The 25,174-nt window shown below is 32.7% G+C and overlaps 1 protein-coding gene across 1 annotated transcript; it reads left to right on the top strand.

Annotated features, from left to right (window-relative positions):
- The first annotated feature begins 3,135 nt into the window (after nucleotides 1-3,135).
- On the top strand, nucleotides 3,136-24,309 carry LOC142227233 (pickpocket protein 19-like). Its single transcript, XM_075297655.1, has 6 exons — nucleotides 3,136-3,407; nucleotides 11,401-12,055; nucleotides 12,146-12,295; nucleotides 23,018-23,204; nucleotides 23,264-23,512; nucleotides 23,827-24,309. The coding sequence occupies exons 1-6, from the start codon at nucleotides 3,259-3,261 to the stop codon at nucleotides 24,045-24,047; spliced, it is 1,611 nt and encodes a 536-aa protein (XP_075153770.1). The 5' UTR covers nucleotides 3,136-3,258; the 3' UTR covers nucleotides 24,048-24,309.
- The last annotated feature ends 865 nt before the right edge of the window (nucleotides 24,310-25,174 follow it).

Raw genomic sequence — 25,174 nt, 5'->3', positions numbered from 1 at the left:
AAATTTTATTTCTATAGAAAATTTTGTTCAAATTTTATTCGGTTCATAATCATGGTTGCCACTCGAGCCAAAAATAATCTACCAAGATTTTATTGCTATAGAAAATTTTTTCAAAAGTTTATTTCTATAGAAAATTTTGTTAAAATTTTATTTCTGTAGAAATTTTTGTCACAATTTTCTTTCTATAGAAAATTTTGTCAAAATTGTTATTTCTACAGAAAATTGTGTGAAAAATTTATTTCTATAGAAAATTTTGTTAAAATTTTATTTCTGTAGAAAATTTTGTCAAAATTTTATGTCTACTTTGTCAAACTGAATTATATACGTATTGGATCGATCTTTTTATACCCTCCACCATAGGATGGGGGTATATTACCTTTGTCATTCCGTTTGTAACACATCGAAATATTGCTCTAAGACCCCATAAAGTATATATATTCTGGGTCGTGGTGAAATTCTGAGTCGATCTGAGCATGTCCGTCCGTCCGTCCGTCTGTTGAAATCACGCTAACTTCCGAACGAAACAAGCTATCGACTTGAAACTTGGCACAAGTAGTTGTTATTGATGTAGGTCGGATGGTATTGCAAATGGGCCATATCGGTCCACTTTTACGTATAGCCCCCATATAAACCGATCCCCAGATTTGGCTTGTGGAGCCTCTAAGAGAAGCATATTTCATCCCATCCGGCTGAAATGTGGTACATGATGTTGGTATATGGTCTCTAACAACCATGCAAAAATTGGTCCACATCGGTCTATAATTATATATAGCCCACATATAAACCGATCCCCAGATTTGGCTTGAGGAGCCTCAAAGAGAAGCAAATTTTATCCGATGCGGCTAAAATTTGGTACATGATGTTGGTATATGGTCTCTAACAACCATGCAAAAATTGGTCCACATCGGTCCATAATTATATATAGACCCCATATAAACCGATCCCCAGATTTTGGTTGCGGAGCCTCAAAGAGAAGCAAATTTCATCCGATCCGCCTGAAATTTGGTACATAATATAGGTATATGGTCTCTAACAACCATGCAAAAATTGGTCCACATCGGTTCATAATTATATATAGCCCCATATAAACCGATCCCCAGATTTGGCTTGCGAAGTCTCCAAGAGAAGCAAATTTCATCCAATCCGGTTGTAATTTGGAACATGGTGTTAGTATATGATCTTTACCAACCGTGCCAGAATTGGTCCATATCGGTCCATAATTATATATAGCCCCCATGTAAAATATTCTTCAGATTTGACCTCCGGAGCCTCTTGGAGGAGCAAAATTCATCCGATCCGGTTCAAATTAGGAACGTGGTGTTAGTATATGGTCGCTAACAACCATACCAAAATTGGTCCAATCACACAAAAATTGGTCCATATCGGTTCATAATCATGGTTGCCACTAGAGCCAAAAATAATCTACCAATATTTTATTTCTATAGAAATTTTATTTCTATAGAAATTTTATTTCTATAGAAAATTTTGTCAAAATTTTATTTCTATAGAAAATTTTGTCAAAATTTTATTTCTAGAGAAAATTTTGTTAAAATTTTATTCGGTTCATAATAAAATTTTCATTATTGTCAAACATTTATTTCTATAGAAAATTTTGTCAAAATTTTATTTCTATAGAAAATTTTGTTCAAATTTTATTCGGTTCATAATCATGGTTGCCACTCGAGCCAAAAAATAATCTACCAAGATTTTATTTCTATAGAAAATTTTTTCAAAAGTTTCTATAGAAAATTTTGTTAAAATTTTATTGCTTTTGAAATTTTTGTCAAAATTTTCTTTCTATAGAAGATTTTGTCAAAATTTTTATTTCTACAGAAAATTGTGTGAAAATTTTATTTCTATGGAAAATTTTGTTAAAATTTTATTTCTGTAGAAAATTTTGTCAAAATTTTCTTTCTATAGAAGATTTTGTCAAAATTTTTATTTCTACAGAAAATTGTGTGAAAATTTTATTTCTATAGAAAATTTTGTTAAAATTTTATTTCTGTAGAAAATTTTGTCAAAATTTTATGTCTACTTTGTCAAACTGAATTATATACGTATTGGATCGATCTTTTTTGATTTAATATATACCACGTATGGACTTACATACAATTTAGAAGATGGTGTTAGGAGGTTTTAAGATACCTTGCCATCGGCAAGCGTTACCGCAACTTAACTAATTCGATTGTGGATGGCAGTGTTTAGATGAAGTTTCCACGCAATCCATGATGGAGGTTACATAAGCTTCGGCCTGGCCGAACTTACGGCCGTATATACTTGTTTTGTCTAACATATAGCCCATATGGGCTAACTTACAGTTTAGAAGCTGATCTTAAGAAGTGTTAAGATAGCTTGCCATCGTCAAGTGTTACCACAACCCAAGTAATTCGATTGTGGGTTACAGCCTTTCTAGTTTCTACGCAATCCATGGTGGAGGGTACATAAGATTCGGCCTGACCGAACTTACGTATATACTTTTGTTTTATTCACAAACTGTTCAAGTGCTGAAGGCTTCTTACCGGAGAAAACCCCAATTCCGGAACTGAAAATTTTGGTGCAAGCCAAGCAACTCATTGGCACTTTCCAGTCTAACTTTTTTATGCATTTTTGGAGTTTCAATGGCTTTAGTTCAAGCTCATTTTGCAATATGTGGTACATTTGATCTCACGATATGTTCAGCGCACGAGTAAATTTTCTAACATTGCGGCATTTCGATTTCGATCAAATGTGACCTAAACTTTTCGGATCATTTCTGGTGTAGCTCGTCTGACAACAGACAGGTAAGTTGTCATACGAGCAATTTGGAAATAATGTGTACCTGAAGTTGGTTGTAATACATATCCATAACCCTGTATTTTTACATATATCTAAAGATTATCTAGACTAATGCAAGTGCTACTGTATAATTATTGACATGACAAACAAACATTTGTCTGTTGCATGGTTAATGGCGTGTCAATATACTGTAGTCAAGCTATCACTGCCATTGTTTGTACCAATAAAAACTTGTTGATGGTATTAAAATATTGTTGTCACAACTAATTGACAATTCAGTCAGCGTCGGCGGCGGCGGCAGTAAACTTGATTACCCCATTCATGTCAAAACAAAGTAGTGTGTTAACAAGGGTCATATCGGTCGGAACTATAATTCTATTGACGGAATATCCATAAATAAAAAAAAGAAAATCAATTTTTCCAAGCAGGTAATAGCTGCTGAATATCGTCAAGTCGATATATATTTACTTTTGGAAAACATCTATGAAATCGAAGAAATTTTTACGAGACAATGATGATAATCAAAACAAATGGGCGGAACTGAAGGCTGGCATTATTGAAGATATTTTACATATAACAACAGTTCATGGTTTGAATAGGATCTTCCAAAAAACCTCAAAGAGAATTCAAAGGTAAACATCAATTTTCAAAAATATATTTCATAATAATTATAAACGATAAAGTGAATCGCTTATAATCGGGAATAATATATAGAACATTTTTGAAAATGTTTATTGGGTCAAGGTCAAGGCCGTAGCCAGGATTTTAATTCGGGGGGGGGGTTCAACTTTAAAAAAACATATTCATATAATCTCATGTGTAGAAAATTTTATTTATGCATAGGTATGTATACAATATTTTTATACCCTAAACCACATAGTGGTTAGGGTATAATATATTTGATCTGCCAAAAAATGTGCCTACCAGAAATATTGATTTTAGACCCCATAAAATATATACCGATCGACTCAGAATCACCTCCTGAGTCGATCTAGCGCTTGGTGTCCGTCCGTCTGTCCATGTATTTGTTGTTCACAGGATTCCGGTCGCAATTATTGACCGATTTTGATGAAATTTGGTACAGGGAGTTTTTTGGCACAAGGACGAACGCTATTGAATTTGGAAGAAATCGGATCAAATTTAGATATAGCTCCCATATATGTATCGCCCGATTTCGACAAATGGGGTCACGTCGTGCTTTTTTTTCAAACGGATCGTCACCAAATTTGGCAAAAGGTAATCTTTTTTACCGCCCTTCAAGTCTGCAAAATTTCATCCAAATCGGTTCAGATTTAGATATAGCTCTTATATATATGTATCGCCCGATTTTCCCAAATTTGGCCACAAAACCCTAATTTATCAACCGATCTTACTCAAAGTTAGCTAAATGTAATCTTCCATAGCATTAACTATATGTGCAAAAAATCATCGAAATCGGTTCAGATTTAGCTATAGCTCCCATATATATGTACCGCCCGATTTTTCTAAATTCGGCCATAAAACCCTTATTTATCAACCGATCTTACTCAAAGTTAGCTAAATGTAATCTTCTATAGCACTAACTATATGTGCGAAATATCATCGAAATCGTTTCAGATTTAGATATAGCTCGCATATATATGTATAGCCCGATTTTCCCAAATTTGGCCATAGAACCCTTATTTACTAACCGTTCTTACTCAAAGTTGGCTAGATCCAGTCCACTATAGTACTAACGGTATGTGCAAAATTTCATCAAAATCGGTTCAGATGTAGATATAGCTCCCATATATGTATCGCCCGGTTTTGAAAAATTCGCCCCTAATAACCTTATTTTTGAACGTAGAGGCCTCATTTCTTAACTGATCTTTCTCAAATTTTGCACAAGATAACCTTTTGTGATATTAATCAAACCCGCAAAATATTATGCAAACTGGTTCAGATTTAAATATAGCTTCCATATATATGCATCGCTCTATTTTCCCTAATTTGGCCATAGTACTCTTATTTATTAACCAATGTTACTCAAATTTTAAATTTTGATGTACTACCCGATCGTATTTATACGTACTTGTAGCTCTTACATAAGAATATTACTCGATTTTTACAAATTTGGAGTTATAACCCACACTAATTGAACGATTTTTCTCTTTTTTAATAATGGGCTCAATATTAGTGGCATACTAACACTTTTGGTGCAAAATAAACTATAGCTCCTAATATTAGACATTTATGCTCAGATTGTGACACGACACCCATAAACATGTACCACCCTTTATGTTCTCCAAAACCTATACCAATGATACCCCACAAATGCTTATGTTTACTAATTCAGTAGGGGTGGTTTAGGGTATGATATAGTCGGCCCCGTCCGACTTCCTACTTTACTCACTGGTTATAATATTAAATTGAGCCGACGGGCTTTTTGGGCAGCAAATAAATCAATGACTTCTTCAGTCGGCACATTTATTCGGCGATGAACCGATATTAATGCCAATCCTTTGAGTCTACTCTCGCTAGTCGAATTTCTTAGATACGTCTTTAATCTCTTCATTGTCGAAAATGAACGTTCGGATGAGCACGTAGTAACTGCAGGGATGGAAAATGCAGTACTATAGTACTTTTTTCAAACCTTTTTCACCCCGGTCAGTACCGTAGTACCCCCGCGAATGATTTAGTACCTTTTGTGTAGACATTTTTGAGTCGATATCAGATTTATGGTACAATACCTTTGACAAAATATTTTAATATTTTGAGAAAGTCTTTATCAACCTTATTTGCTAATAGTCTTTTACAAATATGGCAAAAAGACATGTTCATGTGGGAAGAAAATCTCGATTTTGTAAGACATAGTCAAAAACAGGATTTTATTGAACTTCAAGAAAGTTTTAGTCGAAAAAAGAATGCGATTATATATTATCGATTTTTAATTTCGGTAGAAAATGTTGTCAAAATGTTATTTATATATAGAATTTTTGCAAAAGTTTATTTTTATAGAAAATTTTGTCAAAATTTTATTTCAATTGAAAATTTTGTAAAAATTTTATTTCTATAGGAAATTTTTGCAAAATTTTATTTCTATAGAAAATTTTGTCAAAATTTTATTTTCTTTAAAATTCAGTCTCTTGACAATAATCTTTCCGCTCAAAAAATACCTTTTTTGTACTTTCATAAAAATTGTATTTTCCATCCCTGAGTAACTGGCAAAGTGACCAAAATTTTTGATCCCCCTCATCCCTCCCCCCCTGAATACGGCCTTGGTCAAGGTTAATCCTTATTCTAAAATGCATCTATCATTAATCCATAATGAATATTGAAATGTGATATATATCAAATATTACCTTCTGTTTTCTTTTTGTAAATTCAAGCTCGATGAAGCTCGATCGAAGTATAAAAATAAAACAGAAAATAAAACTCTGACCTCGAGCTTGAATTTACAAAAAGAAAACAGAAGGTAATAAACAAAAAGGTAAAAAAAAAACAAAAACAACAAACGTACATATATCTAATATTTCAATATAGTTATCATGCTATTGGCAGAGGAAATTCTTGTTTTATTACTTCTAATAAAATATAGATAAGCAGTAATGACATTCGTATATTTTTAAATGGTATAATTTAAAAATAATAGCAACCATTTTAATTTCACAAAACCACTTCAGTAAATGATGTGAATAGTTATTACGTGTTTTTATGAAATTATTTTTTAATTAAAAACAAGTATATACGGCCGTAAGTTCGGCCAGGCCGAATCTTATGTACCCACCACCATGGATTGCGTAGAAACTTCTACGAAAGACTGTCATCCACAATCGAATTACTTGGGTTGTGGTATCTTAAAACTTCTTAACATCGTTTTCTAAATTGTGAGTTAGTTCATACGTGGTATATATATTAGACAAAAAAGTTATGTTTAGGTAAGTCTACAAATAATTACGAATCGATATGGACTTTTTGCACGATACGTAGAGAGCCCGAATTCAAATATGGGGGTCGTTTATGTGGGGGCTATATACAATTATGAACTTGATATGGACGAATTTTTGTGTGATTGGGGATCGATTTATCTGAGGGCTATATATAATTATGGACCGATATCGACCAATTTTTGCATGGGAGTTTGAGGTCATATACTAACACCACGTACACATTTCAACTGAATCAGATGAATTTTGGTCTTCGAAGACCAATTTGGACGATGTGGACCAATTTGCATGGTTGTTAGAGACCATATACTAACACCATGTACCAAATTTCAGCCGGATCGGATGAAATTTGCTTCTCTTAGCGGCCTCGCAAGCCAAATCGGGGGATCGGTTGATATGGGGGCTACATATAATTATGGAACGATGTGGACCGATTTTTGCATGGTTATTTGAGACCATATACTTACACCACGTACCAAATTTCAACCGGATCGGGTGAATTTTGCTTTTCCACGAGGCTTCGGATGTCAAATCTGGGAATCGGTTTATATGGGGGCTATATATAATTATGGACCGACGTGGACCAATTTTGGCATAGTTGTTGGAGACCATATACTATATACCAAATTTCAGCCGGATCGGATGAAACACTATATACCAAATTTCAGCCGGATCGGATGAAATTTGCTTATCTTAGAGGCCTCGCAAGCTAAATCGGAAGATCGGTTTATATGGGGACTATATATAATTATTGACCGATGTGGACCAAATTTTGCATGGTTGTTGGAGACCACATACTAACATCACGTACCAAATTTCAACCGAATGGGAAGAATTTTGCTCTTCCAAGGGGCTGTGGAGGTCAAATCTGGGGATCGGTTTATATGGGGCCTATATATAATTATGGACCGGTATCGACCAATTTTTGCATGGGAGTTTGAGGCCATATATTAACACCACGTACCAAATTTCAACTGAATCAGATGAATTTGGTCTTCCAAGGGGCTACGGAGGTCAAATCTGTTGATCGGTTTATATGGTGGCTATATATAATTATGGACCGATGTGGACCAATTTTTGCATGGTTGTTAGAGACCATATACTAACACCATGTACCAAATTTAAGCCGGATCGGATGAAATTTGCTTCTCTTAGCGGACTCGCAAGCCAAATCGGGGGATCGGTTGATATGGGGGCTACATATAATTATTGACCGATATCGACCAATTTTTGCATGGGAGTTTGAGGCCATATATTAACACCACGTACCAAATTTCAACTGAATCAGATGAATTTTGGTCTTCCAAGGGGCTCTGGAGGTCAAATCTGGTGATCGGTTTATATGGGGGCTATATATAATTATGGACCGATGTGGACCAATTTTTGCATGGTTGTTAGAGACCATATACTAACACCATGTACCAAATTTCAGCCGCATCGAAAAAAATTTGCTTCTCTTAACGGCCTCGCAATCCAAATCGGGGATCGGTTTATATGGGGGCTATATATAATTATGGACCGATGTGGACCAATTTTTTAATGGTTGTTAGAGACCATATAATAACACCATGTACCAAATTTCAGCCGGATTGGATGAAATTTGCTGCGTTTAGAGCAATCGCAAGCCAAATTTGGGGGTCCGTTTATATGGGGGCTATACTTAAAAGTGGACCGATATGGACCAATTTTTGCACGGTTGTTAGAGACTATATACCAATGGACCGATATGGCCCATTTGCAATACCATCCGACCTACATCAATAACAACTACTTGTGCCAAGTGTCAAGTCGATAGCTTGTTTCGTTCGGAAGTTAGCGTGATTTCAACAGACGGACGGACATGCTGAGATCGACTCAGAATTTCACCACGACCCAGTATATATATACTTTATGGGGTCTTAGAGCAATATTTCGATGTGTTACAAACGGAATGACAAAGTTAATATACCCCCATCCTATGGTGGAGGGTATAAAAAAACGGACAAAAGGGAACCCCCTCTCCACCTTCGCTCCACTCCGACATGATATCGGACTATCACGTACCCTATATTCATTTCACAACTTCTCAATGGTCCCTATAAATTCTATCGAAGTAAATCGACAATGTTTATTTTAATTTTCCCCTTCCCCAACCACACCCTCACAAAAAATTGCTTCTGTAACATATGCCCCAAACACATCTTGCTTCAAGCATATACATTTTCAGGGTTGGCCCAAACAAAATACTGTTTGTATCGTTCAAACATATTATGTTTCACATTAGGAATGTACTGGTAGAAAACAAAATGTTAATGAAATTTTCTTTGTGTGGATATATTTTTAAGGCGCCAATTGGTTACATCCATTCTTTTACTTGCAGCATACACAGAAAAAAATTTCACGAACATTTTTCCAGTTAAAATCTTAATTGAATTTTAAAAAATATTCAATTAAAAATTTAATTGATTTAACAAATTTTTTAATTGAAATAAAAATCAATCACACAAATTAATAGTATCAATTAAATATTTAATTGGATCAATTAATTTTTTAATTGGCTGTCAATTAATTTTTTAATTGATACTATCATTTCTGTGATTGAAGACATTTCAATTAAAAAATTAATTGGATCAATTAATTTCGTGATTGAATCAGAAAAAAACTTTTTTCTGTGTACTCTGTAGGTCTCCTTTTTTAAACACATATATGTTTATAGGCTATTTCTTATTAATATATGTTTGCATCCGAGCATATTATATTTACAAACATTTTATGTCCCAAACATAATAGGTTGAATCATATTAACATATATGTTCCAAACATGTTATGCTCATTATGATCATTATATGCTTATGATCATTATATTAAAAACATTGTGTTAAAAAATTTGAGTTCCAAACATATAATTTTACACCCAAACATATGAAAAACAGTCTTTTTCGTCCGTGCAGATATCGAAAAATCATATACTAATTTAAAAATCATGTAGGTTAGGTTAGGTTAGGTTAAAGTGGCAGCCCGATTAAGATTCAGGCTCACTTAGACTATTCAGTCTATTGTGATACCATAAAAATCATGTATAAATTTAATCACCTCCTCCCACGTTCCCTGTAAATTTCAAGTAGATCGGAGATGTTTAAATTTTGCACTATTGTTTTAAAGGGACGACACTTTCCCCGATACAATATCGACAAACACCGTAGTGAATAGCACCCCTAACCTTCCCTGAAAATTCTTGAAACTTTCCTTTAAGTGTGGGGCCACCCCCACTGCCTTTGTAAATTTCAAGGAAACTTAAGAATTTTTGTTTTTTTTTGGGCAGTTTTAGAGGATGACCCCCTCCCCGACCAAATATCGAAAAGTGATGTAGCGTATCTTTTGTAAACGTGCCAGAAAATGTCAAGCAAATTATAAGCATAAAGGGGCCTAAAATTTCAGTCGGAGGAGTTTAGTTTTGTTTTCACTATGCTTTAAAAAAATGTCGGGCAAAGGGGTGGTCCTCCTCCCCGACCAAATATCGAAAAATAATGTAGCGGATTTTTGCCTAGATGCCAACCCCAACATTCAATGAAAATTTTCAGCAAATAGCATAGTTTTGGTCAAAGTTTCAAAAAGTAGGGCAAGTGGGAGGTCCCCCTCCCCGTCCACATATGAAATCATCAGGTACCCCATATTAATTCCAAAACCTCTCCGCATGTACTCTGTAAATCTCAGATAATTTAGAGAATTTTAGTTTTTTCACTGTACTTTAAAAAAAGTCGATCAAAGGGGAGGCCCCCCTCCGCCACCAACTATCGAAATATAAGGTATCGGATCTTTGTCTAGATGCCAACCCCAACCTTCAATGAAAATTTCAAGCAAATCGGTCAACTTTGGTCCAATTTTCAAAAAGTCCGACAAAGGGGAGGACCCCCTCCGCGGCCAGGTGTCAAAAAATGAGGTACTCTATTTACACCACATGAACGCCCCCTACAATCTCTGAAAGTTTCACGTAAATCGATTCAGCCTTTTCGGAGCCAACTCGGAACATACAAACAAACAAACAAACAATCAAAGAAACATGGATTGAATTTTATATATATAGATAGCACCCCATCAAATTTAATGGATTTGAGATGGTATCTATAGTCGGTCCTGTCCGACTATAGACTTTCCATACTTGTTGGTTAGATGATTTGGCCAAAGACGAATATTCCGTAAAATTTGCTCATAGCCTATTTTTTCCAAATTTTGTTTTTTTTTTTTTGCTAGTCGAATTTATTATAGGCGAATTAAAAAAAATGCTTACAATCCCTCTCCAGATTTTTTTTTAGGAAAATTCGCTATTAGACCATTTTCCATGGAGAAATTATTTTTCGTAGAAAATTTGCTTGGAACATTTTATCATGGGCAAAATTTGCTGATAAACGAATTTCCTCTGAAAACCTACAAGTTTTCTTTGATAATTTACTAATAGGTGAGGTTTCTTAAAAATTTCTAACAGATAAATTATCAAGGAAAATTTATTAGTAGACAAAAATTTTTTCATACTACGATTTCCTAAGGAAATTTGGTCATAGTCGAATTTTCATAGGAAATAGGCTAACATATAAAATTTTAGTCATTTTTTTGATGCACGAGGAGAATTTATGGCTAGCAAACTTGCTGAAATGTTATCAGATTTTTTTTTTTCAAAATAATATCTGATAATCTTTTAATTTATAACTGATCGTGTATTTTATATAACTGTGGGTCCTCCCAGACTCCTTTTCTCTCTTGGTTTCATTACAGCATGCCTGATATTCATCGATATCACTTGGGTTATAGCATACATTTATAGCAATCATCCCCTAAAGACTGTTATTGAAGACCTACATTATCCGGTCTTTAAAATTCCATTTCCCGAAGTTATTATTTGTAATAAAAATCGCCTAAATTGGCAACGATACAATGAAGCTAAGGAGAGATTTCTACAAAAACAACATCAAACTCAACAACATGAAGATCTTTTCAAGGCCATCCTCAATGCTTACAACACATTTAGTTTTGGAAAATTCGATAATTTTGAAAATATTTCCGATTTGTATCCACCCATATTACTAAAAGATTTAGATTATATGGATTTCTCTTTGATAGCCGAATTTATGGCATGGCGTTGTAATGAAATCTTAACAGATTGCTATTGGCAAAATCAATCCTATGATTGTTGTGATATATTTGCTGCTCGAAAATCCACTCTGGGACATTGTTTAGCTTTCAATTCAATTGAAACGGACGTGGGCATGAAAAGAGAAAAATCAGATCCTTATTATCCTTGGCGGGCTTTAGGCCAGGGACCACTCAATGGTTTAAGATTGCGTATATATCCAAATGTTGAACTGGATGCAGCACTCACACCAACCACAAAGGGTATTAAGGTTGGTAATATTTGAAAAACACACACACAAATTGGAAATTAAAAATTTTTAGAAATCTGTTTTTTGTTTGTTTCTCCACCAAAAAAAAAGGTAATGTTGGTCGAGCCTTATGTTTGGTCCTACATAGGCCGTGATATTGCTTCGAATACTCGAGCTATGATATCGATTACAGCACGTCTTCACTACTTCGATGCCACAACACGGATGTTTCCTTCAAATGTTCGAAAATGTGTTTTTGTGGTGAGTATGCTATATCATAAACAAGTATATACGGCCGTAAGTTCGGCCAGGCCGAATCTTATGTACCCCCCACCATGGATTGCGTAGGAACTTCTACTAAAGGCTGTCATCCACAATCGAATTACTTGGGTTGCGATAACACTTGCCGATGGCAAGGTATCGTAAAACTTTTTAACACTGTCTTCTAAATTGTAAGTTAGTCCATAAGGGGTATATATTAAACAAAAAAAAAAAAGGCCGATTAAATACGTATATAATTCAGTTTGACAAAATTTTCTATAGAAATAAAATTTTGACAAAATTTTCTATAGAAATAAAAACTTGGCAAAATTTTCTATAGAAATAAAATGTTGACAAAATTTTCTATGGAAGTAAAATGTTGACAAAATTTTCTATAGCAATAAAATTTTGACAAAATTTTCTATAGAAATAAAATGTTGACAAAATTTTCTATAGAAATAAAATGTTGACAAAATGTTCTATAGAAATAAAATGTTGACAAAATTTTCTATGGAAATAAAATTTTGGCAAACAATGCTATAGAAATAAACTTTTTACAAAACTTTCTATAGAAATGAAATTTTGACAAAACTTTCTATAGAAATAAAATGTTGACAAAATTTTCTATAGCAATAAAATTTTGACAAAATTTTCTATAGAAATAAAAACTTGGCAAAATTTTCTATAGAAATAAAATGTTGACAAAATGTTCTATAGAAATAAAATGTTGACAAAATTTTCTACAGAAATAATTTTTTTACAAAATTTTCTATAGAAATAAAATTTTGACAAAATTTTCTATGGAAATAGAATGTTGACAAACATTGCTATAGAAATAAACTTTTTACAAAACTTTCTATAGAAATGAAATTTTGACAAAACTTTCTATAGTAATAAAATTTGACAATTTTTACATGGCTGTTAGAGGCCATATACTAACGAAATGTACCAAATTTCAACCGCATCGGATGACTTTTGCTCCTCCAAGAGGCTCCGGAGGTCAAATCTGGGGATCGGTTTATTTGGGAGTTATATATAATTATGGACCGATATGGACCAATTTTTGCATGGTTGTTAGAGACCGTATACTAACATCAGGTACCAAATTTCAACCGGATCGGATGAATTTTGCCCCTGCAAGAGGCTCCGGAGGTAAAATCTGGGGATCGGTTTATATGGGGGCTATATATAATTATGGACCCATATGGACCAATTTTTGCATGGTTGTTAGAGACCGTATACTTAGACCACGTACCAAATTTCAACCGGATCGGATGAATTTTGCTGCTCCGGAAGGCTCCGCAAGCCAAATTTGGGGATCGGTTTATATGGGGGCTATACGTAAACGTGGGCCGATATGGCCCATTTTCAATACCATCCGACCTACATCAATAACAACTACTTGTGCCAAGTTTCAAGTCGATAGCTAGTTTCGTTCGGAAGTTAGCGTGATTTCCACAGACGGACGGACAGCCGGACAGACGGACAGACGGACAGACGGACGGACGGACGGACATGCTTAGATCGACTCAGAATTTCACCACGACCCAGAATATATATACTTTATGGGGTCTTAGAGCAATATTTCGATGTGTTACAAACGGAATGACAAAGTTAATATACCCCCATCCTATGGTGGAGGGTATAAAAAAACCCACCACTGACATTATAGATGAAATAACAGCCACAGCAAGGAATACAAAAAATATTTCAGATGTCAGATTTGGCAAATTATTCCTCTCCAAATAGAAGTTACTTCACAAGTTCAAGAAAGTCTTTTGACATAGCCAAATATTTCAAATTCCAGAAATAATAGAATAAAATAAATAATAAATAATAAAATAAAATATAATAATAAATAAATAATTGAATAAAAAGTTTTTTTTTTTTAAATTTCATTATATTTAATTTTGGAACAAAACATAATTTTTATCCTATTGTCAAAACACTTTCTTGACATACTGTATATAAAATTCAATCTATGTTTGTTTGTTTGTTTGTATGTTCCGAGTTGGCTCCGAAACGGCAGAACCGATTTACTTGAAACTTTCAGAGATCGTCGGGGGCGTTGATGTGGTGAAAATAGGGTACCTCATTTTTTGACACCTGGTCGCGGAGGGGGACCTCCCCTTTGTCGGACTTTTTGAAAATTGGACCAAAGTTCACCGATTTGCTTGAAATTTTCATTGAAGGTTGGGTTTGGTATCTAGACAAAGATCCGCTACTTTATATTTCGATATTTGGTGGCGGAGGGGACCTCCCCTTTGTACGACTTTTTTTTAAGTACAGTGAAAAAACTAAAATTCTCTAAATTATCTGAGATTTACAGAGAACATGTGGTGAGGTTATGGAATTAATATGGGGTACCCGATGGTTTCATATGTGGACGGGAAGGGGGACCTTCCCCTTGCCCTACTTTTTTAAACTTGGAACAAAATTATGCGATTTGCTTGAAATTTTCATTGAATGTTGGGGTTGGCATCTAGACAAAAATGCGCTACATTATTTTTCGATATTTGGTCGGGGAGGGGGACCACATCTTTGCCCGAATTTTTTTGTTTGAAAGTACAAACAAAACTAAACTCTCCCGACTGAAATTTTACGGAAAAAATGGGTTATGAAATTTATATCAGGTTCTCGATTTTTTAATAAAAATAAAAGGGCATAGGGAGACATCCGCTTCTCTTAAGTACATACAGAGAAACAATTCAACTTTTACCGAGTTACTTGAAATTTACTGAGGACTGGGGAGAGGTTACGATATTAATAGTTGATACCTGATTTTGTAATATTTGGACGGAAGAGAGGCCGCCCTTTTAGGCTTATAAGTTGCTTGACATTTTCTGGGACGTTTACAAAAGATACGCTACATCACTTTTCGATATTTAGTCGAGGAGGAGGTCCTCCTCTAAAACTGCAAAAAAAACAACAATTCTTAAGTTTTCTTGAAATTTACATAGGCAGTGGGGGAAGGTTATGAACGAAGAGGTAACCTTCCTTGCCCCACACTTGAAGGAAAGTTTCAAGAATTTTCAGGGAAGGTTAGGGGTGCTATTCACTACGGTGTTTGTCGATATTGTATCGGGGAAAGTGATGTCCCTTTAAAACAATAGAGCAACATTTAAACATCGCCGATCTACTTGAAATTTACAGGGAACGTGGGAGGAAGTGATTACATTTATACATGATTTTTAAATAAGTATATGAGTTTTCGATATCTGGTTGGAGAAGGGGAAAATTGAAATAAACTTTGTCGATTTACTTCGATTGAATTTATAGGGACCATTGAGTAGTTATGATATCAGGTCAGAGTGGAGCGAGGGTGGGGGGGGGTTCCCTTTTGTCCGTTTTTTTTTCTTAAATTGAAAGTAGAGGGTTGTCCGTAAATGGGAACTCGGTACATAATTTTATAATTTTTGCACAGGCTTCTGCCAGACTTCTTTTTAGTAAAGAACTTAAATTTACATGAAATTGGCAGCCAACGTAGAGGGTGCATCATTTTCCAACATTTTAGCAAATGTTAATGTGGTAAAATTTTTTACTATTTTTGCTTTTCCCGATTTATTGGATGGGAAACAGTAATTCTTTGTATGTTATTATAATAAAGTGCTTAATTTTCAGATATGTTGAGGAGAAGGATACCTTTCCTTGACAAACCACACTTAAAATTCACAAGAAATATAGAAGAAGGTACACCCTCTCCCGCCGTATTTGTACCTATAAACGAAAAATCAAGTAGTCCGATTTGTTTCAAAGAATTCAAATCTTTTCGAATTTGTTTTCAGCACGAAGGATATAGTTGACTAAGTTAACGCAAAATGTTCCTCCAAATACGCTTCGGAAGGCGCAGCGAAGCGGGCCGGGTTACGCTAGTACAAAATAAAATGTTGACAAAATTTTCTGTAGAAATAACATTTTGACAAAAATTTCTATAGAAATAAAATTTTGACAAAATTTTCTATAGAAATAAAATTTTGACAAAATTTTCTATAGAAATAAAATTTTGATAAAATTTTCTATAGAAATAAAAATTTGAAAAAATTTTCTGTAGAAATAAAATTTTTACAAAATTTTCTGTAGAAATAAAATTTTGACAAAATTTTCTATAGAAATAAAATTTTGGCAAAATTTTCTATAGAAATAAAATTTTGACAAAATTTTATATAGAAATAAAATTTTTACAAAATTTTCTACAAAAATAAAATTTTTACAAACTTTTGTACAGAAACAAGTAAGGAAAGTCTAAAGTCGGGCGGGGCCGACTATATTATACCTTGAACCACTTTGTGATCTACATTTTCGATACTATCTGAAATCCTTAAAATTTGTTGGGTGCTATATAAAGGTTTATGTTCCCATTTACATACATTTAAATCTGAACCGACAATATATTTAAGGCTTCTTAGTGGACAATATATTTAAGACTTCTTAGAAAATCTATTGACTTAAAATTTTAGTCGGTTAATGCCCTGGGATGGAACACAATGTTAGTAAAAAAACAAGTAAGGAAAGTCTAAAGTCGGGCGGGGCCGACTATATTCTACCCTGTATCACTTTGTAGATCTAAATTTTCGATACCATATCACATCCGTCAAATGTGTTGGGTGCTATATATAAAGGTTTGTCCCAAATACATACATTTAAATATCACTCGATTTGGACAGAATTTGATAGACTTCTACAAAATCTATAGATTCAAAATTTAAGTTGGCTAATGCGGAACACAATGTTAGTAAAAAATATGGGGAACATTAATTCTGAAGCAATTTTAAAGAAACTTCGCAAAAGTTTATTTATGATTTATCGCTCGATATATATGTACTAGAAGTTTAGGAAAATTAGAGTCATTTTTACAACTGTTCGACTAAGCAGTGGCGATTTGACAAGGAAAATGTTGGTATTTTGACAATTTTTGTCGAAATTAAAAAAACTTATATATGGGAGATATATCTAAATCTGAACCGATTTCAACCAAATTTGGCACGCATAGCTACAATGCTAATTCTACTCCCTATGCATAATTTCAACTAAATCGGAGCAAAAAATTGGCCTCTGTGGTCATATGATTGTAAATTGGGCGAAAGCTATATATGGGAGCTATATCTAAATCTGAACCAATTTCAATCAAATTTGGCACGCATAGCTACAATGCCAATTCTACTCCCTGTACAAAAATTCAATTAAATCGGAGTAAAAGATTGGCCACTGTGGTCATATGAGTGTAAATCGGGCGAACGATATATATGGGAGCTATATCTAAATCTGAATTTCAATAAAATTTGGCACACTTGACTACACTACTAATTGTACTCCTAGTGCAAAATTTCAACCAAATTGGGGTAAAACTCTGGCTTTAGGGGCCATATAAGTCCACATCGGGCGAAAGATATATATGGGAGCTATACCTAAATCTGAACCTATTTCTTCCAAAATCAATAGGGTTCTATTCCGACCCAATACACATGCCTAATTTGAAGTCGATTGGACTAAAACTGCGACCTTGACTTTGATCACAAAAATGTGTTCAGAGGCAGACAGACGGACATGGCTATATGGACTCAGGAGCCCACCCTGAGCATTTTTGCCAAAGACAACATGTGTCTCTCTCGTCTCCTTCTGGATGTTGCAAACATATGCACTAACTTATAATACCCTGTTCCACAGTGTGGCGCAGGGAATAATAAAATTTTGACAAAACTTTCTATAGAAATAAAATTTCAACAACATTTTCTTTAGAAATAAAATTTTAACAAAATTTTTTATAGAAATAAAATTTTGACAAAATTTTCTATTGAAATAAAATTTTAACAAAATTTTCCATAGAAATAAAATTCTGAAAAAAAATTGCTATAGAAATAAAATTTTGAAAAATTTTATAAATAAATAAGATTTTGACAACATTTTCTATAGAAATAACACTTTGACAAAATTTTCTATAGACATAAAATTTTAACAAAATTTTCTACAGAAATAAAATTTTGACAAAATTTTCTATAGAAATAAAATTTTGACAAAATTTTCTATAGATATAAAATTTTGACAAAATTTTCAATAGAAATAAAATTTTGACAAAATCTATATATATACAATTCAATCTATGTTTGTTTATTTGTTTGTTTGTTTGTATGTTCCGAGTTGGCTCCGAAACGCCTGAACCGATTTACTTGAAACTTTCAGAGATCATAGGGGGCGTTCATGTGGTAAAAATAGGGTGCCTCATTGTTTGACACCTGGTCGCGGAGGGGAACCTCCCCTTTGTCGGACTTTTTGAAAATTGGACCAAAGTTGACCGATTTGCTTGACATTTTCATTGAAGATTGGAGTTGGCATCTAGACAAAGATCCGCTATTTTATATTTCGATATTTGGTGGTAGAGGGGGACCTCCCCTTTGTTCGACTTTTTTTAAAGTACAGTGACAAAACTAAAATTCTCTAAATTATCTGAGATTTACAGAGAACATGCGGTGAGGTTATGGAATTAATATGGGATACTTGATGGTTTCATATGTGGACGGGGAGGGGGACCTCCCCCTTGACTACTTTTTTAAACTTGGAACAAAATTATGCGATTTGCTTGAAATTTTCATTGAATGGTGGAGTTGGCATCTAGACAAAAATCCGCTACATTATTTTTCGATATTTGGTCGGGGAGGTGAACCACCCATTTGCCCGACTTTTGTTTAAAGTACAGTGAAAACAAAACTAAACTCCCCCGACTGAAATTTTACGGAAAAATTAGTAATGTTATGATATTTATATCAGGTTCCTAATTTTTTAATAAAAATAAAAGGACATGGGGAGACATCCGCTTCTCTTAAGTAACTACATACAGAGAAACAATTAAACTTTACCGAGTTACTTGAAATTTACAGAGGACTGGGGAGAGGTTACGATATTAATAGTTGATACCTGATTTTGTGATATTTGGATGGAAGAGAGGCCCCTTTAGGCTTATTATTTGCTTGACATTTTCTGGGACGTTTACAAAAGATACGCTACATCACTTTTCGATATTTGGTCGGGAGTAGGTCCTCCTCTAAAAAAAAAAAAAAAAAAAACACAAAAATTCTTAAGTTTTCTTGAAATTTACAAAGGCAGTGGAGGAAGGTTATGAATGAAGGAAAGTTTCAAGAACTTTCAGGGAAGGTTAGGGGTGCTATCCACTACGGTGTTTGTCGATATTGTATCGGGGAAAGTGACGTCCCTTTAAAACAATAAGCAAAATTTAAACATCTCCGATTTATTTGAAATTTACAGGGAACGTGGGAGGAGGTGATTACATTTATACATGATTTTTAAATAAGTATATGAGTTTTCGATATCTGGTTGGAGAAGGGGAAAATTGAAATAAACTTTGTCGATTTACTTCGATTGAATTTATAGGGACCATTGAGTAGTTATGAAATTATGTTAATATATTGTACGTGATAGTCCGATATCAGGTCAGAGTGGAGCGAAGGTGGGGAGAGGGTTCCCTTTTGTCCGTTTTTTTTTTCTTAAATTGAAAGTAGAGGGTTGTCCGTAAATGGGAATTTTATGATTTTTGCACAGGCTTCTGCCAGACTTCTTTTTAGTAAAGAACTTAAATTTACATGAAATTAGCAGAGGGTGCATCATTTTCCAACATTTTAGCAAATGTTAATGTGGTAAAATTTTTTACTACTTTTGCTTTTTCCGATTTATTAGATGGGAAACAGTAATTCTTTGTATGTTATTATAATATAGTGCTTAATTTTCAGATATGTTGAGGAGAAGGATACCTTTCATTGACAAACCACACTTAAAATTCACAAGAAATGTAGATGTTTGTCCAACTACTTGAATACAGAACATTTTTTAAGACGAACCATTTTACATATGCATATCCGCCGTATTTGTACCTATAGACGAAAGAGCAAGTAGTCCGATTTGTTTGAAAGAATTCAAATCTTTTCGAATTTGTTTTCAGCATGAAGAATATGGTTGACTAAGTTAACGCAAAATGTTCCTACAAATACGCTTCGGAAGGCGCAGCGAAGCGGGCCGGGTTACGCTAGTATTCTATAGAACTAACATTGTGACAAATTTTTCTATAGAAATAAAATTAAAAAAAAAATCTATAGAAATAAAATTTTGACAAATTTCACTATAGAAATAAAATTTTGACAAAATTTTTTAATAGAAATAAAATTTTGACACATTTTCGTTAGAAAATTAAATTCGGACAAATTTTTCTATACAAATAAAATTTTGACAAAATGTTCTTAGAAATAAAACTTTGACAAAATTTTCTAAAGAAATAAAATTTAAACAAAATTTTCTATAGAAATAAAATTTTGACAAAATTTTCTATTGAAATAAAATTTTAACAAAATTTGCTATAGATATAAAATTTTCAATAGAATAAAATTTTGACAAAATTTTCTATCGAAATAAAATTTTAATAAAATTTTCTATAGACAAAATTTTAACAAAATTTTCTATAGAAATAAAATTTTTACAAAATAAATTTTAGAATAAAATTTTGACAAAATTTTCTATCGAAATAAAATTTTGATAAAATTTTCTATAGACAAAATTTTAACAAAATTTTCTATAGAAATAAAATTTTTACAAAATTTTCTATAGAAATAAAATTTTGACAAAATTTTCTATAGAAATAAAATTTTGACAAAATTTTCTTAGAAATAAAATTTTGACAAAATTTTCTATAGAAATAAAATGTTGAAAAAAAAAAAATGCTATAGAAAAAAAAATTTTTGACAAAATTTTCTATAGAAATAAAATTTTGACAAAATTTTCTCTAGAAATAAAATTTTGATAAAATTTTTTCTAGAAATAAAATTATCCCACCTCAGTAATGCTGGTGACATTTCTGAGGGTTTCAAAGCTTCTCTAAGTGATTTCACTGCAATGTGGAACGCCGTTCGGACTCGGCTATAAAAAGCAGGTCCTTTGTCATTGAGGTTAACATGGAATCGGGCAGCACTCAGTGATAAGAGAGAAGTTCACCACTGTGGTATCACAATGGACTGAATAGTCTGCTCACTTACATGGTACATCGGGCTGCCACATAACCTAACCTAACCTTCTATAGAAATAAAATGTTGACAAAATTTTCTATAGAAATAAAATGTTGACAAAATTTTCTTAGAAATAAAATTTTGACAAAACTTTCTATAGAAATAAAATTTTAACAAAATTTTCTTTAAAATAAAATTTTGACAATGATGAAAATTTTATTATGAACCGAATAAAATTTTAACAAAATTTTCTCTAGAAATAAAATTTTGACAACATTTTCTATAGAAATAAAATTTTGGTGGATTATTTTTGGATCTAGTGCCAACCATGATTATGAACCGATATGGACCAATTTTTGTGTGATTGGACCAATTTTGGTATGGTTGTTAGCGACCGGATCGGATGAATTTTGCTCCTCCAAGAGGCTCCGGAGGTCAAATCTGGAGAATGTTTTATATGGGGGCTATATATAATTATGGACCGATATGGACCAATACTGGCACGGTTGTTAGAGACCATATACCAACATCATGTACCAAATTTCAGCCGGATCGGATGAAATTTGCTTCTCTTTGAGGCTCCGCAAGCCAAATCTGGGGATCGGTTTATATGGGGGCTATATATAATTATGGACCGATATGAACCAATTTTTTCATGGTTGTTAGAGACCATATACCAACACCATATACCAAATTTCAGATGGATCGGATGAAAAATGCTTCTGTTAGAGGCTCCACAAGCCAAATCTGAGGGTCCCTTTATATGGGGGCTATACGTAAAAGTGGACCGATATCAATACCGTCCGACCTACATCGATAACAACTACTTGTGCCAAGTTTCAAGTCGATAGCTTGTTTCGTTCGGAAGTTAGCGTGATTTCAACAGATGGACGGACGGACGGGCGGACGGGCGGACGGACATGCTTAGATCGACTCAGAATTTCACCACGATCGAGAATATATATACTTTATGGGGTCTTAGAGCAATATTTCGATGTGTTACAAACGGAATGACAAAGTTAATATACCCCCATCCTATGATGGAGGGTATAAAAATAATATTTTAACAAAATTTTCTATAGAAACTAATTTTGACAAAATTTTCTATTGAAATAAAATTTTGACAGAAGTTTCTATAGAAATAAAATTTTGATAAAATTTTCTATAGAAATAAAATTTTGGCAAAATTTTCTATCGAATTAAAATTTTGATAAAATTTTCTATAAAACTACAATTTTGACTAAAATTTACTATATTCATAAAATTTTAACAAAATTTTCTATAGAAATAAAATTTTGACAAAATTTTCTTTAATAATGAAATTTTGACAAAATTTTCTAAAGAAATTAAATTTGTACAAAATTTGCTATATAAATAAAATTTTGTCAAAATTTTCTATAGAAATAAAGTTTTGGCAAAACCTTCTATAGAAATAAAATTTTGACAAAATTTTCCATAGAAATAAAATTTTAACAAAATTTTCTAAAAAATAAAATTTGTACAAAATCTGCTATATAAGTAAAATTTTGTCAAAATTTTCTATAGAAATAAAATTTAGACAAAATTTTCTATAGAAATAAAATTTAGACAATATTTTCTATAGAAATAAAAGTTTGACAATATTTTCTATAGAAATAAAATTTTGACAAAATTTTCTATAGAAATTAAATTTTGCAAGCGTGATCTCTTGAATGTACTTTAGATCTTCGTTTACTTTCAGGATGAGTTGGAAAGTTTATTCTACAAATCTCTCAAAAATCGTCCTTATATGTTCGAGAATTGTCAATCGCAATGTCAGCAGGAATATTTAATGAAATTTTGTAATTGTACCATAGATATGTTCTTTCCACCGGATAACTATAGAGCATGCCGTCTAAGAGATCTACCCTGTTTGTACCAACACAATGGTGAGTCTTGCATCACAGCGAAGACATTAATAATTTTATTTAAATTAAGTAATTTACAGATTTCCTACAGGTATTCGAGCAAGTTGGTGAACATGAATATGTCGCCCAACATAAGAGTGGCATGGATTGCCCATGTTTTTACAATTGCAGATCATTGGAATACTTTCCAGACGTCAAAACTGACACACTATCTTACAGTGATGAAATCACATCCAATAACACGGAAATTCTTTTGGAGGTCTACTTTATGTGGGACACAATTATGAAGTATGAGACTACGGCTGTTTACACCATAATAGACCTAATGGGTAAGGATGAAACTATTGAAACAATAAACCTATTAATCGGTTAAATAATGGCACATTTCGTACTATAAATGAACATTTTCATTGGCCTTATGAAAAATTTTCATTATTTCAATGAAACAGGTACAGTGAAACTTCTCACACTTGGACAGTTTGAAAAGTTGACACATTTCTTAAGACGTAGACACTTCCCATATATGGACAAAATTTAGACAACCGAGGGTGCCCACTTCTGAAAGGTTTCAGTGCCTTCTATCTTAATCCTTAAAGTTTTATCGAATATGTTTTTTTTAATTTAATCCTTTAATCCTTTTCAGCTTCTTTAGGAGGATTAGCCAGTCTCTGTATTGGATGTTCTCTGCTGGGCGTAACGGAATTACTATTTTTCTTCTTTGTGCATCTACCCAAACGTCTAATTGTTTGTTCTATAGCTGCGAGGCGTACATCGCGAAGTGTTGCCAAAGAAATGGTGAACATAGAAAAGGTTTCCTTTAACAAAATTTCGCCGACTACTTCAAATGACCGTCATACTGCTTGAAAAGCAAGGCCCATTGCAGCAGTTTCCGTGCATCCTTTTATGCAAGAAGTATTCATCTTTGTGACATTGCTGGAGTTTATTATTTTTTTTTTTTGTCTTGCAAAAATATGATTTTTCTTTGTTCCAGTGACAAAAAACCAAGAGAAAAAACTTCTAAATGTCAAAAACATTTATGTTCCTCTATTCCTTTTTCGAAGGACATTTGTCTTAAAAAGGAATAAAAAAAAACAATAAAGCAAAGTTTATCATTTGATTTTTCTTACCCGTTTTTTTTTTGTTTTGTTTTTGAATTTTATTTAGTTTAACTTGTCATTAACAGTGTTTTTGTTGACCACTTTAGGCGAAAAAAACCAACAATGAAGTTTTTGTGTTGAAGTGATATCAAGTTTTTATGAAGTTAAGTTCAGTTATTGAAAGTCATTCACTTTTGGCCAAAGAAAAATATCTTGATGTAAAGGATGGTGGATTGAGATCATGTTCTGTACTGCTGGAATTTTTATGTTAGGAGAGACAAAGTTAAAATTAAAGAACCTGTATGAATTTTGTCAAAATTCTATAGAAAATTTTGTCAAAATTTTAATTGTGTAAAAAATTTTATTTTTATAAAAAATTTTGTCAAAATTTTATTTCAATCGAAAATTCTGTCAAAATTTTATTTCTATAGAAAATTTTGTCAAAATTTTAGTTCTATAGAAAATTTTGTCAAAATTTTTTTTATAGAAAATTTTGTCAAAATTTTAATTCTATAGCAAATTCTGACTAAATTTTATTACTATAGAAAATTTTGTCAAAATTTTATTTCTATACAAAAATTTGTCAAAATTTTATTTTTATAGAATATTTTGTCAAAATTTTATTTCTATAGAAATTTTTTCAAAATTTTATTTCTACAGAAAATTGCCCAAATTTTATTTCTATAGAAATTTTTTCAAAATTTTATTATTATAAAAAATTTTGTCAAAATTTTATTTCTAAAAAAATTTTTGTCAAAATTTTATTTCAATAGAAAATTTTGTTAATTTTTTTTTCTAAAGACAATTTTGTCAAAATTTTAGTGCTATAGAAAATTCTGAAAAAATGTTATTTCTATAGAAAATTTTGCCAAATGTTATTTTTATAAAAACTTC

Source organism: Haematobia irritans, chromosome 2 (genome assembly GCF_050003625.1).
Source record: "Haematobia irritans isolate KBUSLIRL chromosome 2, ASM5000362v1, whole genome shotgun sequence".
In the NCBI taxonomy this organism is placed as follows: domain Eukaryota; kingdom Metazoa; phylum Arthropoda; class Insecta; order Diptera; family Muscidae; genus Haematobia; species Haematobia irritans.
The sequence above is the reverse complement of the archived record's forward strand: the minus strand, read 5'-3'. Positions and strand labels throughout refer to the sequence as shown.